Raw genomic sequence first — 18,434 nt, 5'->3', positions numbered from 1 at the left:
CAGACTGAGCCTCTTTACAACAAGGGAGGTGGGTACTGTTAGCGCTCGCTTGCTGAACAAATAAACGCCTGAGGTCATCCATGCCATGTTCTTATCCACGAAGCAGAGCAGAGCAGAGCAGAGCAGAGGAGAGGAGAGCAGAGGGGAGCAGGAGAAAAATAAGAGAGGAGAGGAGAGGGGCTGGCGACTGGCAGGGGGAGTGGAGGAGGCTAAGGCTGGGGTTCTGTCTCTCTCTGGAATAATCTTAACCAGGCCTCATTAGAACTGGTCTGAAAGCTACCCTCCCCCCCGACACAACCCCAGAAAAAGCACCATGGTAAGAAATGTCACGCTGTGCTCCTCTGCAACAGCCTCCATTTATGTTAACACAGCCTGTGGGCATTCATGGCTTGGGGTCCTACATGGCTCCCTAACGAAGCCGTCTAACGAGGCTCACTAACGAGGCATCCTGATGTGTTTACTAAAAGCAGTTCTTTTCTACTCTGTGATGAAGAGAAACGTGTGATGGAAAGACCGCAAAACTTCTCTCTGGTGTTTCTCTTGTAGGACTCCAACAAGCCTTGGGAATATTATCGATAACAAGCAGCATACATGCACACTTCTGCAAGAACAGGAAAAACTAACACTGGGAAACGATAGAAAGTACCACATTAGTGCAGGCTTAGAGATGAGCTGAGATGAATTCCATCATCACTATCTTCTGCGGCTCCATGGACCTGGTTGCCATGGGGCTCTGTGCTCATTAAGTCCCTCTTCTCAGTTAATCAGTGAGATCACCCACTCTTTTTCATCTCAGTAGATATCATCAGTGAAATATCCTTTGCGCCCACCAATATTATCAGTGGGATGATCTGCCCTTCAGCACAAGAACAGAATCATGATTGCCCTCCAGCTGACCCCCCACCTAAAGCTGAACAAGCAAACCCAGGGTCTACACTGAGAGAGGCCCTTCATTACGGAGAAGTGTTTTGGCAGGCTATAGTATGACAAGGCTACCTGACCTGCTCTTCAGCCACAGCCCCATCCCACTTCAACAATAGTAATAACTGCTTTAATAGAGAGATCTTTATCTCGTCAAGGGCAACAGAATCTTCCATGTGGAGGTATTTGAACAGCTGAAAGCTGAGGTGTACTTTGGCTGAGAGGGGAGAGACACGAATAGGTCCATGTGTCAGCATAATTCTATATCACTCTGTTCCATCAGCAGCACACACAAGATGATTCCCATGACAATGGCAGCTTATGTCAGTTAAAGGTAGGACCATGGCTGTGCCAAAACCATTTCAGGAAGTAGATGCAATCAAAAACAATGTCATGCGTGGGCCATCCAAACAGGATATCTGTTGGGTAGGGCTACTCTATGAATTTGCAAATCAATAAAAACCTACATGGATTATGTAAAACTATTTCCAAGATCGGAATGATATAGCTCTGGTATCAGAGGAAAAATATTCCATGATCTCCCTCTGGTATGTAATTTACTTGTTATCTATTTTCTAGAATCTGACATTATTCCTCAAGGAGCCGCATCTGAAGAGATGATGAGGTAATCCAACTAAATCGAATCAAGTATTACTAATAGACATTTATTAATAAGGTATGTTGGAATAGACCCTATAGGTCTCTAGGACATATTTATCTCTGATCGTATTGATATGGATGGATGATTTTAAAAACATGTGCAAAACATTCTCCCAGCTGGGCTTTAGAAATGAACTGTAACCAATCGAAGTGAATAATAGCTACTGTAGATATGGTAATAGCAGATGCTCACAGGCCCTGCTAACCTCTACTAGTTATGCAATACATCTGACATCCTTAAACCTCCGAAGCCTCATATCCATACGTTCAGACCATAAGGTAATTTGCGTAAAGGTATAGCAGAGGAGAATGGTGACACTGAAAATAATGACTTGAGTTAACAAGTAAAACCAAGCCTCATGTGTAAGATTTGTGGCTTTTGCCAGTGCCATAGACTGCCTTTAATAAATGGTAAATGGACTGCATTTATATAGCGCTTTTCTACTCATAGAGCACTCAAAGCGCTTTACAGCTTAATGCCTCAGACATCTAACTATTTGCATACCGATGTCAGAGGCTACTATATAAGGCACATGGGGAGCGGTTGGGGGTTCAGTGTTTTGCCTAAGGACACTTCCACACTTGGTGAGGAGGCGTCGGGATCAAACTAGCAACCTTCCAATTTCTGAACGACCTCCTGAACCATTATCACCCCTACATCAAGGCAACACTGATGATTGACTGCACTTATTCCTTCCTATAGCTCTGTGATTAAAGGGTTAAAACCATCACTTCCCATGCCTCCCCGTTTGGGACAGGTTGTGTTTTCTTGTTAAGTCCTAATTAAGAATTGTAAGCATGTTCCTTCTATTCCTTCCAGCGTTCCTTCTATTCCTTCATATCACAAGTCACTTAACACATGCTGCCAACCCTATTCCTTCTATTCCTTCATATAAGGCCTCTCCCTAAACTGACAGTGTCTGTGAGCTCAGAGAGTGTTGATGGCTCTGCTGTAAATCTTTGAAGTCGAATAAGACATTAATTCGCTACAGGCGGGTGGATTAACTCATGATTCACACAGGGTATAATGCAACTAAGGTTGATGGAAATGGGTTTATTCGCATTTCATGATTTTATGACACGTTTCCGTTAAAGTTGCCCTGACAACCTCAAGTTTCGAACCCACAGCTGTTCACAACTCCTCCCTTGATTTGGAGAGTGTCCCATTTTTTTTAACTTTTTATAACAATTTGTATAACACTGCAGATGGAAAACTGCACAGACTCGCATTTCTTAAAGCCAAATTTAAATAAATGTGCTTAAAATATGTGAATGACTTCAATGGCAACCCAGCAATTGAGAAGCCCCAACTAAACCATGTCACTAAGGGCGTCAGGGTCAACATATTTATTTCAATGTGTCGTAGGGTCGGCAAGGCAACAAAACACTCACCTCCAGTTTGCCTTGAGGTTTTACTTCTCAAACAGCACATAAAGGCCCTGAAACCGTTTGGGTGTAGACTTACCAGTATGCACTCAGTGACCTCACGACTGCATAGAAACAATGGCTGGCTTATGGCTATTATTGAGTCAGTCAACTAGGAGAAGTAAAATGAGAGAATCAACTGTTCATCAACAACATTCTGAAACACGTTATAGTGTATTGAGTAGGCTACCCTAACTTTCTATCAGCATCTATGAATATTAGGTGGTTTTCAGGAGGAGTCTTGCCCACCTATGAGGAAGCCACTGGAGGGAATGGACAGGCCACCAGTCCCTGGTCACCGAGACAACCAGTTACCCTTACCTTCCAGCACGCTGCAGGTGATGGCCTCTGTGTGTTCTGCCAAGAGTTCGGCTTTGGCGATAGCAGCCAGAGACAGGTAGCTGGACATGTTCCTGGAGAGCTCCCGGTTCCCCCTCTGCAAGAACCGCACCGCCACTGGAACCGCTAATGCCATCACCAGAGGCCGGTTATAGTTCTGTGTAGACCAAACAGAGAAAAGAGACCTCAAATGCAAATTATGGTACTGAGCTGACCTTTCCAGTCAAATGAGTGGGTTTAGCAGAAGTATGTAGGGTAGTCCCGTAAAAAGAGATGAAACACCATATTTTTGCATTTGGTTGATTTGCACTTGTTTGCATTTGTAATGTATTGTAATTGTAATGTGACAATGTGATCTGATATAGCAAGGACAGATACTTTGCTCAACAGGATTCAAAGGATGAACCTTCTCAATATGGAGCTTTTGATTCAAAGTTAACATCTGCCATCCAGATGGTGTTATATTATGTGAAACAGTGCTCAGAAACAGGGCAGCATCAGCCAGACATATAACTCTGAGTTACTGTTTGTCATAGTCTGTGCTCACTGACTGGGGGAAAACAGAGAAACATTTGAAAAGCTTTAGCGCCCTCCAGGGTGTAAAAGGAGAAACTGTTTGAACTAGATCGCTATCTAGGGCGGTGTGCAGCCAACACATAAAAAAGTAATTCAAAATCATTACTGCATTGTTAAAGCAACTCAAATCATAATAATGCCAATAGAGCCAATATAACCATGGTATATTAATAACCATCTGTCTCTATGCAACAGATAAACAAACTCAGTGAGCAGTAATGTTGATCCTTGCTCACTGCCCTGGCAGACTATGGTAGTCTTTAATACTGTGTAAAAAAGACTAAACATGAATTCTACACTGATAAAAAAATACACTTGGACACCAAGCTTCAAAGCTTCAAAGACTCTCCACAAATAGCTCAAAAGAATTCATGCATTAGACTGGAGAAAAAAAACCATCCCCATCCAATTATGAATAAGTCTCCCTGGTTACCCAGCATGCATTGCTCCCATGTGTCTTACGACCAGCTGAGGAGCTCATGAGTATATGTTACTATGAGGCAACAAGGTGCAAACACACAATGTTGTCTGTGTGTGAGTGTGCGTGTGTGTGTGTGTGTGTGTGTGTGTGTGTGTGTGTGCGTGTGTGTGTGTGTGTGTGTGCTTGAGAGAGAGAGAGAGGGAGAGAGAGAAATAAAAGACTTAGGAGCTGTAAACTGTTGAAACTGGGAGACTTGACTATAAACACTTGTGAGAAGATTAGTGCTAATAGCTGCTGTCACAGCTGTCAGGTCAGTTTGGAATCACTGAACTCTGTTCCACTTTGTTCTCTCTCCAATTAGCTATAATTAATTCCTCATACGACGAACTCTCTGTCCAGCAGAGACGCTCTGGAGTCTTTGCTGGGATGTTACACGCTGGTGCTCAGGACTGATATAGACTTGCAAACATGGTGCATTTGAGAAAGCACATTTATGTTGATATTACTGCACTAACATACCTCTTTCTAAAAGTGTGGCAGACTTTTCTAAAGAGTGACAAAACATTAAGGCAACCAAAGTGGGAATATGTCGGAGAAAACTGCAGTGAGAGCTGTGTGTCTACACAGGTGAGGTAAAGTTACTGTAATACAACACAATGACACATTGTGTATATGTACGAGGCACACATATCTACACTATGTACTAAAGGGAGAGAGCATTTACCCCACCAGCCACAAGACCTGGGTCAGTGGGGTAACGACCCTGCACCCTAACCACGACTCCAAAGAGCCAGGTTCGCTGCTATGAAAGTCAGAACACATACTGAACTGTAGTGATGGCACTCCGTCACAGTATATATGAATGTGTGTGTGTGTGTGTGTGTGTGTGTGTGTGCCTATATGACTGTGGGCCTGCGTGTGTGTGTGTGTGCCTATATGACTGTGGGCCTGCGTGTGTATGCTCTGTCTGAGAGACACTGCAGACCTGCAGGATGCAGCTGGTGATGTCCGAGGCGATCTTGGCGTGGGGCGTGTCCTCATCCTTGCCCTGCGGCTGCAGGTTGTGCTCCAGACACGACTCCCACAGCGACACCAGCGCCGGCCCGTGACACTCGATGGAGTGCGTCTCTCGGATCGCCGTGGTGATGCGCGTGATGCAAATCTCAACCACCGCTTGGTCATTGTCGTTAGTCAGGTAGTCCTACCAGGGGAAACAGACATGTGAATATCTAGCTGTAATTGGACATTCAAATGGAATTGTAATACCTATCACTAATCACTAATATCACGTTTTGAACACATTTGCGAGTTAAAAAATGCAGGTTATTTGGGTTGTTGAACCCAAATATTTAAACCATATTTGTATTGACAAACTACAGTATATTTAAAAACAATTGGTAGAAAAGAATGTGGACTTATATCATGTGTACACAAGAGTTGCAGTTGGTTGTTTGCCAGTTAAAATGTATAACAACAGTGGCTCTCAGAAAACAATGGTCTCCGTGGTTTCATTCATTAGGAGAATGAAAAGAAAAACAAAACAAAACAGATAGACTGGAGTCAAGTTGCTCTAGTCTCCATAAGCAACCACCATTCAACACTGTAGAGTTATGACACAGATATACTGTATATTAAAAGGATATGCCACAAAATGCACCACAGACAACATACAACCAATCAATCAAACATACATTGCTAAATAAAAGACCAGTTGGTAAAACAAGGAGTTAATCAAATACTTACTAGATTGCCTGTTGTGAACAGTGCCAACCACAAATATTCCCTAATGACACTGAAATAATGCAGTTTTATAATGCTGGTTTCAATGCCATGTAGTTGAAATCATCATTAAAAAACATGACACAGAAACGAGGACACTTATAGCCCTGGAGAATACAGTCTGTTGAAAAATCTGTGTTATTTCAAGGAAAAACACCCCAGAGATGCAATAATTTAAGATACAGAGAGAGAGAGAGAGAGAGAGTACAAGAAAAAGGGTAAGAGAGAGAGAGAGAGGAAGAGAGTGGAGAAAACTAGCACAACAAAACAGAGAGGAAAGCACAAAACAGAATTAAATGGAATCCTTCATTCAGATTAAGTAGCGATACAGAATTGTGACTTGAGACTATGTTCAGATGAAGTTGTTTCCTGTTTTTTTTAATATTATTAATTATTTAAGTTCACTCTCACAGTACCAGAGTAACACTAGGGTCATATCATGAAGTTCATTGTCTGTCCTACAGGGGGCAATACCTGAGCCTATGCAGACCTCTGATCACCGGAGGCCTTACAATATGAACTGTTCCTTTGCTGTGTTCCTGTACGACAAAGTGAGCTGGGACACTTATAAGAACAAAACTATCCTGAGGCAGGAAAATTCCAGTTTGCAATCACTCTAAACACAAGCCAGCACCGCATGTGGACAAAACATGGGCCCCAAAACGTACCGGAGAGCAGGAGATGGCTTTGATTTGCTCCAGAGCCTGCGAGAGACAGTCCTCGATCTCGGCGTCCTCCAGGGAGAAGAGGTCTCCGGCGCGGGACAGGTCCCTCTGGCCCAGCACTAGGCTGAAGAGTTGGTGCATGCTGGGAGCGACTCAGGCCGAGGCAGAGGCCAGCTCTGTGCCTGCTGCTGCTGGTGCTGATGGCCCCTGGGGTTTGACCCGACTCTGGCAGCCTGGCAGCATGCTCTGTCTGGGGGTGGAGGGTCGAGCACCCTGCTCTTACGCATCAGACCCTCACCACACACCTAGGAGAAGAAGAAAGCAGAGATTATTATCAGACAGCTGATTAACGGCAAAATCACTTACGCCTCAGACAGAACTCCTCATGTATTTTCAAGAAGTTTCTTGGAACATATCAGTGCCTTTAGGTCATGTCCTCTAACAATCAAGCTAAAGATTTCTTGTGACACAATAATGTTGAATGGTAGCTGGACCAAAAAGCAAGTACAATGACACAAAGTGAGCTACTGTTAAAACTCCATCTTAATATAAATAATAATAATGAAATAATACAATAAAACAAAAGGGATTAATAGAGGAGTAGCATTGATTGGTAGCAATGATTATGAGCTTTACCAGGCCTGCTTTCACTAGCCTTTGCCCACTCTATAAGGAGAATCTAATGGCAAGTTTCTTTCACTGTTCCTCTGATCATCCCTAAATTAGAAAAATTCATGCACCCATGTCTTTTTATGGAACAATTGCCCTTGTAGTACAAGTTAATGACGACATATAGCAGAGAGCTAGCATTAGCACTCATTCTAACTCCACTTTCATTTTGTTTACATTGGCCCACCCTGAGGGAACTGATGTAAAACCGAAGTTTTAATAAAAGCCAGATTACAATAGAAAACAAAGTGACTGGCTTTGCATGAGAACGTATGATGCAAATAATCTGTGATGTATAACGAGCCCCTTGAGGAGGAACGATGCCTCCCTTTGCCGTGAGTCAGTGACTCATGAAATGTCCTCACCCCTGAAAGGTCGTGGGTCGTACGTGAATGAATGAAGAATCCCTTTGGTGTACCCCTCAGCAAGCCCTGCCTCTCTCCCAGTTAATCTGTAATGTGTGAAACATTCCCCTTCGAAAAAATACGTGATTCATTAAAAAAAGGAGTCTATTAACAAAGACAGCTTTGAACAGCTGGTTTGTAATAAGTGTGCGTCCTCAGCACATAGCCTTCCACACGGACTGTAGCCCACATTAACATTTTGATCTTAAGCCTGCGGAGCCAAAGTGCCCTCTCACTCAAACGTGTAGTAGTAAACACTAGAACGTGTGAAGAGGAAGCCTCCAGCACTTTGTCTTGGTTATCCTTTCACCGCATGGCCAAACTGATCAGTCATTCATTATATCCTCACTTCACGAAAGATTCTACTAAGGTTGCCTATGGGACAGGATGCCACAGGCTGCCCAGCTGAACCATTAACACTGTGGGTGATGTAGGGGTGTAGCACTTTAGATCATGCGTGGCAACCCTATTCTAGGCCAGCTATGTACTTTTGTCGGCTTTCGGCTGAGATACATTGATTTTCACTAATTAAAAGGGTGGGAGAGTATTGATTATGTCTGGCACACAGAGCAATTCATTCCATCCAAAGACCTGTATGACCCTGTTTACACTTGGTTTTAAAATGCATCTGGGATGACCGGGTCACAGCTGGACAGCGCTAAGTACAAATGTAAACGACCACCAAGATGTATTGTGATCCGATCCAATCAAACCACATTTGACGCATTTTAAAATCGTGTGTAAACAGGGCCTGTGTTGAGGTAATTGATTTGTGCAACATATCCGACCCATGCACAATAAAATCAACTCACCACAGTGAACCTTTATTTCAACTTGTCAGATAGCCAACCCTAGAAAGTCACACACTTTTCTTTTTCAAAACATGAGACCCCAATTAGGTGGTTGACAACAGGACTCAGATGGCATTCCTGGCCCAGTGAACCTCAGTGAGCTGAGCGGCCATCGGGAGAGATAATACAACAGAAGTCCCATCGTTCAGCACTGACTGCTAAAAGACCATGATCCGTCCTTATCCGGACCATATGTCCTGATATTGCCATAGAGGGATCAGATTGGCAGTGACTACTGGCACAGCGTCTGCCCATGTGTGCTCAGCTGGCAGAAAGGTCCAGGAACTGAAGTGGTATGCTGTTATCTGAAACTAGGCCCTTCAGTAAATGCCAATTCCATGGTGTCACAGGCACCAATCGTAACTCTCACTGATACTGTGCCATTTCTGTCTGACGACCATATGAGAGAACGGCATTGTTTAGAGTAGTATAGCACAATCCAAACAGAGGCATGTTCAGAATAATCCCATTACAAAACACTGCTCTATATTTATCTCTGTTGTTCACCATCTCATCTCCCCTGGTGAAGTGTTGACATAAAAGACACATCTTTACATTTCGTTGCCTCTGTACTTGTACTCTGTGCAATGACAATAAATTGAATCCAATCCAATCTTCACAGGTTTTGCCCACTGAGGATTCTGACTGAATGCATGGTTCTGATTCCAGGCTTCTGGCCGATTGACCAAACTGCTCTTATGATGGGGTCAAGTGGGGTTGTGCCAAGCCTTTGATCCGCACTCTTCCTGGAAAGCAAAACAGGGCACGTCAATGGTGTCCCAGAATCTGTAAGAACCACATGCTGCTATCACCACAGGAGGGATGACGGAGTACAGGACCAGAAACACACACAAACACACCAATAGCAAGAGTCTCTCATATACACATGCTCACCAACACAGCCACCAGCCCCCCCCCCCCCCCCCCCCATAATACACACACACACAGAGACACACAAACAGGCACAAACAGACACACACAGCCTCACTAGAAACTGTGCAGCTAGGCTACGCACACAGTCAGCCACCCTCTCTTTCTGTCAGTCACTGCACACACACATACACACACACACACACACACACACACACACACACACACACACACACACATACAGACAAACACACACATACATACTATACTGCAGTGCTGCAGTAGCATTTAGGAAAAGCTGATTACATCCAAATTCACTTTGGAAACCCTTAGGGGGTGGATGTAGGAGCAAAATCTATGATAATTTATTAATGACAGAGCATAATAATTAGTCTATAGTCGTGCACTGATGTTGCTTTAGGATGAGAGCATCCTCATCAGTGTCTGTGCTTCACATGGCAGCTTGAAGAGCTTGTAGCCAAGCGGCGCCAGTTTAGGCAGGTTCTCAGTCATCTGTCCCCTGAACAAGCCAGCCAACTGGACGTTAGCGCTTGCCAAGGCTAGCAGGCAGCGGTGCCCTTTCACTTTCAGAAAACGTGCCAAAGACCCCAGCCACACATTTCCTGGCCACAACATTACTGGGATACGACGGGCGAGAATGCTAAATGGCCCATGCGAAACCGCTGTCCGAACACCCATACCATAAATACAAACCCATTAACTTTATGTGTGAGAGCACAACAGGCACATAGCACACACTCTACAAACCCCTCACTACCCTTTCATTAGAGGGTGATGAGATTACAAAATTAAAAAAAAGACAGAGAGAGAGACAGAGAATGAAAGAGACTTAGTGATGAAAGAGCCAAGTGTATGCAATCTAATGGAACAACTAAAACCTTGTCGTTTTATTAATATAATTAAAGCCATTTTATTAGTAATAACCATTTTAATAGTAACACATTCATTAATGCAAATTCATGAACACATGTGTGTAAACTCACCAGCCCACACATAACAGATGCAGACACAAAAACTGGGCGGACACATAAAAAAGACACGCCACCTAATGCCCTTTGTGTCCATGCCCTCTCGGCTGTGCAGGAGGGGCGAAAACACAGCTATTCAGCGCTTAAACAATCAGCCAGTTACAATTTATCACTGGGTCCAAGCTCAGCAATCTCAGGAATGCAGCCTTCAGCGACACAATGAGCGCTGCAAGGAAAGAGAGAGAGCGAAAGACAAAGAGAGAGAGAGAAAGAGAGAGCGAGAGAGAGAGAGTACCTGGTCATCTGACCCTCTCCAGAGAGGACCCAGACCTGTTGGGCAGACACAGTCCCAAATGCAGAGCCCCGTGAGGAGCAGTGGGGCAGGACGGAGGGGTATGTGGAGACCACAGAGTCATAGTGTGAGTGGTGTCAAGCCATGGACAGCTTTTAATTGGCCAGAGAGAGGGCAAGAGAGAAATGACAGGGTGGCGAAAGAGTGTAAAAAGAGTGATAGATGGAGAGAGCGTGAATGAGAACAGTGAACCTTTAGTTTTCTGGTTCATCTTGCCTACCTGTGTAATGGCCACCTGCTGCGCACTTCCCCCCTAGGCCTGGCCTCTCTCTCTCTCTCCCTTTCTCTCACTTGCTCTTTCTCTCCCTTTTCTCAGCTGTCTTTCTATCTGCTGTCTGTCTGGATCTCTTTCTCTCTCTCTATCTCTCTCTCTCTCTTATCTGACTGTGTATCGGTCCCTGTGTTTGCCTTCCTCTGGCTGTCTGTTAGACTCTCTGTTAGTCTTTGTCCCTGTCCACATCCCTGGTCAGCTCCCTGCCCAGAGCGTCTCCTAACCCAGCACACACTCTGCACAAGCTGTCCCTGAGCCAAGTGGGAAAGTGTTACGCCTCAGCCTCTCATTCATACTCTCAGTCAAAGGGGGCTTTGTCCAGAGGGGTTGGGGTTTTGCTGGGGGTGACTGGGAAGGGGGGTGGCGGGGTGCTGCATGCCATTCAAAAGAGGCTTTACCATAACAATCCGAATATTCAGCCCGGCACTAATGAGCCAGATAAATACACCCAATTCCAGAGTCACCCCGATTGGCCACAAACAACGCAATTTACTCGGTTAGGGCCACTGTGTGCTGTAAAAGAAGACATAAGGAGACACAAAGAGGATGTTTCCTACAGCTTAGTATCAATAATACAGAGAAGTCCATCCAAAATATTTCCAGGTCTTTTCTGCACATTCATATTTTAGTTGAATGATGTATAATACAGGTCATACAAATAATGGACCTACAGTAAATATTGCAAAAATGAAACAGCTGATTCAATAACTAAAACTACATTAAGTGTTTTCACCACAGGAACTGAAATATTTGGAAGAGTTGAATCACAAAGGGAAAGCCAGTTACCAGCACTGCGTGCCTGCCAAGCAGTTCAAGCACTCCTCTCCTCTCCTCTACTCTTTAATATCCTGTAAGAAGGTCATGTCTCCTGTCTGCCTTGGCCATCACAGTGCAGTACCACCATTGCATTCCATGTCAGTACACTTTAACAATATAAAATGGTCTATGCCTAAGTTTTTTTTGAATGGGTAAAGCATGCCCATGTACACAGACAGAGACACACACACACACACACACACACACACACACACACACACACACATACAGACAGCACACACACACACACATACAGCACACACACACATGTCTAAGATATCTGACTGCTGCTGTGCATTGAAGTAATTGTGAAGGAGGTACCTGTCAATGCAGGCATGCCATGCTCATGATGCTAGATGCTAGCTGTCAAGGAATGCACACCACCATATCTTTTAATAATCTACAATAATACAGAAGTTACATAAGAAAACATGAACACCTTCCTGCATCATGACCTACACTCCAGCAGCAGCAGCAATGATTGTGTGTGGTACATTATTTATGCGTTGCACCATAGCAGCTGTGTCCCATAAGAGGGGAGACAGGTTCGGTGTGGAGGCTGTGTTAGGCTTGCCTGGCTTCTGAGGAGCCCAGCGAAGAACATTTCTCTGCCACTTTGCAGTGACCCAAATCCCCAGAGTCCACTCTCTCTCTCTCTCTCTCTCTCTCTCTCTCTCTCTTCCTCTCTCTTACTCTCTCTCACTCTCTCTCTCTTCCTCTCTCTCACTCTCTCTCTCTCACTCTGACATGCTCTCTCAATCTCAAGTTCTCTCAAAGCATTTCTGTGATCTGTGAGCTATTTCTCCTTAGGGGATCTAGTGTTGGGTGCCTGACAGGCACACGCACACACACACACACACACACACACACACACACACACACACACACACAGCAAAAGCAAGAGAGAGAAGAGAATGACAAAAAATATTTCCCTTTCCTCCATTTCCTCTGCCATTTAGTCATGCAAATGTGTACGCAATGTATGAGTACGTCAGGAAGCAAAAATAAAAACAGACTGGAGGTCATGACAGAAACAAATAGCAGAGCCAGGGAAGAACAAAGGAGGTGCCCTTCAAAAAACTGTCCCATTTATCCACTTTTTCATGTGCGTACACATACACAGACAAAGAGAGAGAGAGAAACGGCGGGAGGGAAGGAGTGCTGAAGAGAGAGAGAGAGAGAGAGTAGAAGAGAAGAGAGACTAATTTGGCACAAGTCATGCATACAGAAACTACTAAAAAGAGGCTAGCTTACATTAGAACAGTTTTTCTAGAGAGTTCATGTGCTGATATAGACAGAAAGGCAGTGAAGTTGGTTATATTCTTGAGCTTGTGACATGTCTGAATAATAAATGTTCATTTCTAAGAGAAATGAGCTTAAGTCTATTTAAGATTCTGCGTGGTAAATTATAATATTTATTTTCCAATAGCACTTTCATAAGTCAGTCCTTGCTGGTGAATGGCCATGACAACAATGCACTAGGTAAACTTCCTCACATCCAGAGAGAGAGAGGGAGAGACTGCAGCCCCATTAGAATATTAATACTTAATGCTGAAGGTTTTAACAAATGCGCTGAATTCTTGAAGAATGCAGTTAAACCTAAAAGCTGAATCAGGTTGCGGATTGTGCATGTTTGTCTTCTCTAGAGGCGGGTTCAGTTGAAAAGAACGTCGTCTTATGAAACTGCATGACCTTGTGCTGCCCTTAAAGGAATGCGGAGACACCATAAAGGCATGCCGCCTAGAGTACAAGATCAACATTTCGTTCAATAAAGGTGATGTCACATGTGCGGATGGCGCGAGGTTCGTCAGCCTTCAAGCATTGCGCCTCAGGGAGAAAGCAGTAACCTTACCATCACAATCAAATACAAACATTGCGTGATAGTCTTGAATATTTACACTGTCTTTGCTCAAATTAACACAGAGGTGCCAACGAGGAACATATCAGCGCCGCATTAGAACATTCTTGGGCAGTGTACAAAATATAATTAGCCTGAATGAGTTTTGAACAGGACAAGTTCAAAAGTTATCGATATGGTACATAGACTGTGATATTTTTGTCTGAGTAAGCCGAACAAAGACTTCAAACTCTGACCTGGACTTACAGCTCTTAACATTTTCAAATTAACTCTTTTTCGCAAGGGCATTGCTCGTCCAATTCAAGGGGGTTGGTATTTTTAATCCTACTGGCTGCAATAGTTCAGTTTCCAAATGAATGAGCGTGTTAAACCCTGATAAGCTTGTCAGTGATAATGGAGTCATCAACATCACTGTCTGAGTGAAGAGCCCTCAGTCCAACTCTGTAGGGCTAATTTGTGCGTGCATTCAAGTTCATCCATGAGCAGAGGGAAGCGCAAAGAGGGAACGATGTTGCCTAATTGTGTCATTGTTTACATGGACTTGCAAGGCAACGAACGAGCACCGACTCTGATACAACAACCAGTGTCCCATCACATTGTAACGTCACACTCAGGATAAATGGTGAGATAGCTTGACGCACAGAAAGACCATTACACCCTGTCGCGAGGAATAACTTTGCTATGGCACTAGTGATGGTTGGTTATTGACACATTTCCATGGCACGGCAATAGCCAGCACAGCGCATCATTTCAGAACGATTGTACACTTCCGTTAAATATCTGAGAGGCACTCACCCGTCGCACTGTATCCTAGTAATCTTGTTTCTGATGTTCTTTCAAAAATCCCTTTATTTATTTCTGAAACACTGAAAACCAAGGGATTCGCTGGCAGTTCCAACTTGTCCCACTGGACGAATTTCTTACAGTGCCTTTAAGTGTGTAGCACTGCACTCCACCCAGCGGTCCATCCTGACATGGCGCTGAGCAACAGGTGTAATTCCGGACAATAGGAAGCCTTGAGAGAATAAAAAATCGCGATCATTATTTGTCACTTTGTAGGTGTGTTATGTGACCAACAGATGGGAAATCTTCGTTATTCAAAGGCTTAAGTGGATCATTGTTTCTGCCTTTTGCTCACGTGTACAGCATACATATTGCTACATAACTTCGCACCCATACACACCCATAAGCACACATAAACCGCACAAACAGTTATGATGAGTGAGATACTGTAATGTTATCCACTGTCCTGACTCCTGGGTGAGGTGTAATGGACATGGTTAAAGTGCGGTGGGAAACTATGAATGGTCTAGTATCGTGCTCTGGTGGTGTAAAATGGAAATGCACCTAATCCTTTATCTTCAGCAGTGCTTCATATTTGTAAAATGTCTGAACCGGTAGCCTACCTATTTAGATAGTGTTTAAACGGGTCACCTCTATCTCATAATTGGCTAACTCAGTCTCAACATGCGTACATTTGTTATTATTAATATTGTTACTCTAGTTTGACATAACTGCCTTCATGCCAAAAGGTGCCATTCATTGGCTGCCCTCTAATACATTTTCATTGATGTCAGCAAATTCAACAAGACATTTATTTGCTGTATTCATTCAGCTGAATGGAAGAAATGGCCCTAAGTGTGTAAAACTCATTGTGTCATGAGACTGAGAAGCTATTGCAGAATATGTGGGGGGTTTTTTTGTCTTGTAGACAATAAATATATAAATTGAAAGCCATCTTTGCAAAATAAAAGTACATCGTCTACTGTTTTTAGAAATATATTTAAGTGGTACTTGACTTCAACTTGGCTATTTGAGAATCCAGAGCTTTATGTACCACATCTTTATGTTGAAAAGAAAAGACAATGTGAATTAATGATGGGTCAGTTAAGGAGTTTTAGTGTTACGTGTAGTCATAAATCCCTCAGAAACAGACCAGTCCTCTGCTGATTACAGTTATTAGACAGACTTCACTGGTGATGTAAACACCTGTCTGAACTAGTCTTTGAAGAAGCTCGGGGACACAAAAACTGTCCCTTTATGTTGATTCTATCTGAAACTTTTCATTAATCTTTACAAGCTGTGCAACCACATATGATAATATTGCGTTTTATGCACACGTAGACATGGTGGAATGTCAGTATGCACTGAGGATACTGTGATAATTCTGTTGTGAAGATGGTGAAGTTTCTGAATTTTGAAAAGGGGCATTTTTTTCCCTTCACAACTATCTGATCGTTATTTAGGACTATGCATTTCCTCAACTGTGAGACACAGTTGACAGCTATACAAGCTGCTCCAGCTTGGTTCAGAAATGGGGCAGGGCCTCAGGTTGCAAGCTTCTCCCTCCAAGGTGTGAGCATGTCACCCCTGAGGGCTCCTTTCACAGCGCAAAGCCAGAAGTCGGCTGCAATAAGCAACAGAAAAGTAAAAGTCCAATAGAGCGTGATCACATAGAATTGTGTTAATGGTTATTGTAGTAGGAGAGTTTGAGGGGTTATTGACAACTATTGAAGTATAAACACCTTAAAAAGTCACATAGCACCCAAAGCCTTAAGAGTGTTGCAGTGTTACATCCTGTGTGTTACAGATATAAAATACAGCCATAAGCCATGTAGAGATATAAGCCAAGTAAAGAAAGATAATTTAAAAAGAGCTGAGTAATAGTAAAGAAAAACAAGTTACGAGACATCCTTCAATTTAAATAATCCAATACAGGCTCAGTGCCGATTAAATCATTTTTAGACAGGACAAGAAAGCAGTAATGTATGACAAAGCTCTGACACTGACACTGAGACGCTAGGTTTACTGTTGTACTGTCTAGTAAGCAGTCAAAAGTGCAGTCCTTGATTATAATCCATTACACTTTTCATTAAATTCAGTAAAACTCTCCTTGCGTTCCTCAAGTTGTTCGTCCAGTGTGAATGCTCAACTCTGGGGTTAATGCACAGTCCTGGCTCTGTAAATAAGGAACGGACAAAGTGGCTTGAACCGAGCCATACACTATTCCAGCCAATCAACAACGTTGCTTTAGGGGAACGGAAGGGAGGGGTGTATTAGTTTGGCTGATGAGCTCAAATATCAACAACCTTTTGCCAGGATCTATGAATGCACCTTTAATTTAGACTGGAATTACCAAAAGTATTTCACTCTGCAAGTAGTGGAACCGTCTGGTGCTATGGAGAATTAAAAGTTCTACAATATTGTCTTCAGTCAGGCAGAGTAGAGCTTTGTTAGTAATAAGATAATAGTAAGTAAGATGTCAGTAGGTTAATATCCATCATAAAACCTACTGAATGCTTATGCAGAAGGCTAGTGATTATGTGGGGGTTTATGTAAAAAACACATTAAAATAATCAAAGAAGATTTCATAAGATTTCATAAGATTCACAGAAAAAGATTTGAATAGGTTATTCTGAACTGGCTCCTCGTGTTTAAAACTGAGCTCACATTAAAAGCTCAATTCTCATACGGCAAAAACTGCATGTATTTCATCCACGTTGAATTTATTATGAGCTGCCACCATTGCAAAAAATCAGTTATGCATTAGAGCCATATAGTTCAACAACCCTACGACGCATTCAAGTAATGAATATATCTGGTGTAGTTCAGTCATTCTTTTCAATAAAGCCAGATCTTTAAACTTAATATTGATTCTAATTAATTAATGATGGACTTTTTTTAATTAAAGGTTAAACCAATTATAAAATAGCACAATTATAATAATAGGTGTTCTTAAGTACAATATATGTAATAATCAAGTATATTGCAAAGGGATTTGAGAACTATGGCAAGGATGTATCAGCAGTTGCAGTATCCTTTGCTCTGGTTGATAGTGATCAGACAGGGTATATTACAAATATGAAGCGTACATCTTTTTAATTGAATACTTAAGCCCTCCAGTGGATTTTGTTATAGGTAAGTGTTACGTTACGGCCGGCTTGTGACCGCAACATAAACATTTGGACGCAGATGATAACGGTTTTCTACAAAATAACGCGTAGGCCTATTTATTAAGTCCATACAAATATCACAAAACATCGTGTCTAGAAGGTTTGAACGTCTGTACGATGAGAGTCAGCTCGAGAAAGAGAGAGACAGGTGTCCACTGGTCCATTTTATCCTCCACACCTCCCCAGGTGTGGGCAATCGGTCTATCAAGCAATCGTCAGTGCCCACTGTTGCCTGCAGACCATGCATGACCACTACATCATCTGCAGGGTCGCAGGGGGTCGTAACACCTCCCTCCCAAGGTTTCCCTGCAAAACCTAAAAATAACCACAAAAAACAAAAGACCCTCTGTGACCCTGCGTAATCTCCAGTACCCCAGCATCCAGGGCCCTAGGAAACTAGAGGAACAACGAGATAAACAGGTCACAAGGCAAATCATTTGAGCTCCATAAAGAGCATCAACAATGAGGTTGCCAACACCTCGACTTCAGCATGTCGCTGAGCCACTACTTTTTTTTATTTACTGTTATCAGACAATAAGGAAAGAATGCATTATGTATAGGCCTATCTCACTGTTAAAAATCTAAGGCAAATACAATCAGTGCACTAAAAGCAGT

At 43.0% G+C, this 18,434-nt stretch overlaps 1 protein-coding gene across 1 annotated transcript in view; it reads right to left on the bottom strand.

The window, feature by feature from the left end:
* veph1 (ventricular zone expressed PH domain-containing 1) overlaps nucleotides 1-14,885 on the bottom strand; it is a 68,164-nt gene extending 53,279 nt beyond the window's left edge. The window contains exons 1-4 of the mRNA XM_031573716.2: nucleotides 14,662-14,885; nucleotides 6,790-7,091; nucleotides 5,328-5,543; nucleotides 3,328-3,502 (exon numbers count right to left, since the gene is read on the bottom strand). Coding sequence (XP_031429576.1) covers nucleotides 3,328-3,502; nucleotides 5,328-5,543; nucleotides 6,790-6,927 — 529 coding nt within the window. The 5' untranslated portion in view covers nucleotides 6,928-7,091; nucleotides 14,662-14,885. The remainder of the gene's footprint in view (nucleotides 1-3,327; nucleotides 3,503-5,327; nucleotides 5,544-6,789; nucleotides 7,092-14,661) is intronic.
* Nucleotides 14,886-18,434: the final 3,549 nt, after the last annotated feature.

The sequence above is a fragment of the Clupea harengus genome, chromosome 9 (genome assembly GCF_900700415.2).
Source record: "Clupea harengus chromosome 9, Ch_v2.0.2, whole genome shotgun sequence".
In the NCBI taxonomy this organism is placed as follows: domain Eukaryota; kingdom Metazoa; phylum Chordata; class Actinopteri; order Clupeiformes; family Clupeidae; genus Clupea; species Clupea harengus.
Note: the sequence above shows the minus strand (reverse complement) of the source record. Positions and strands in the feature narration are given on the sequence as shown.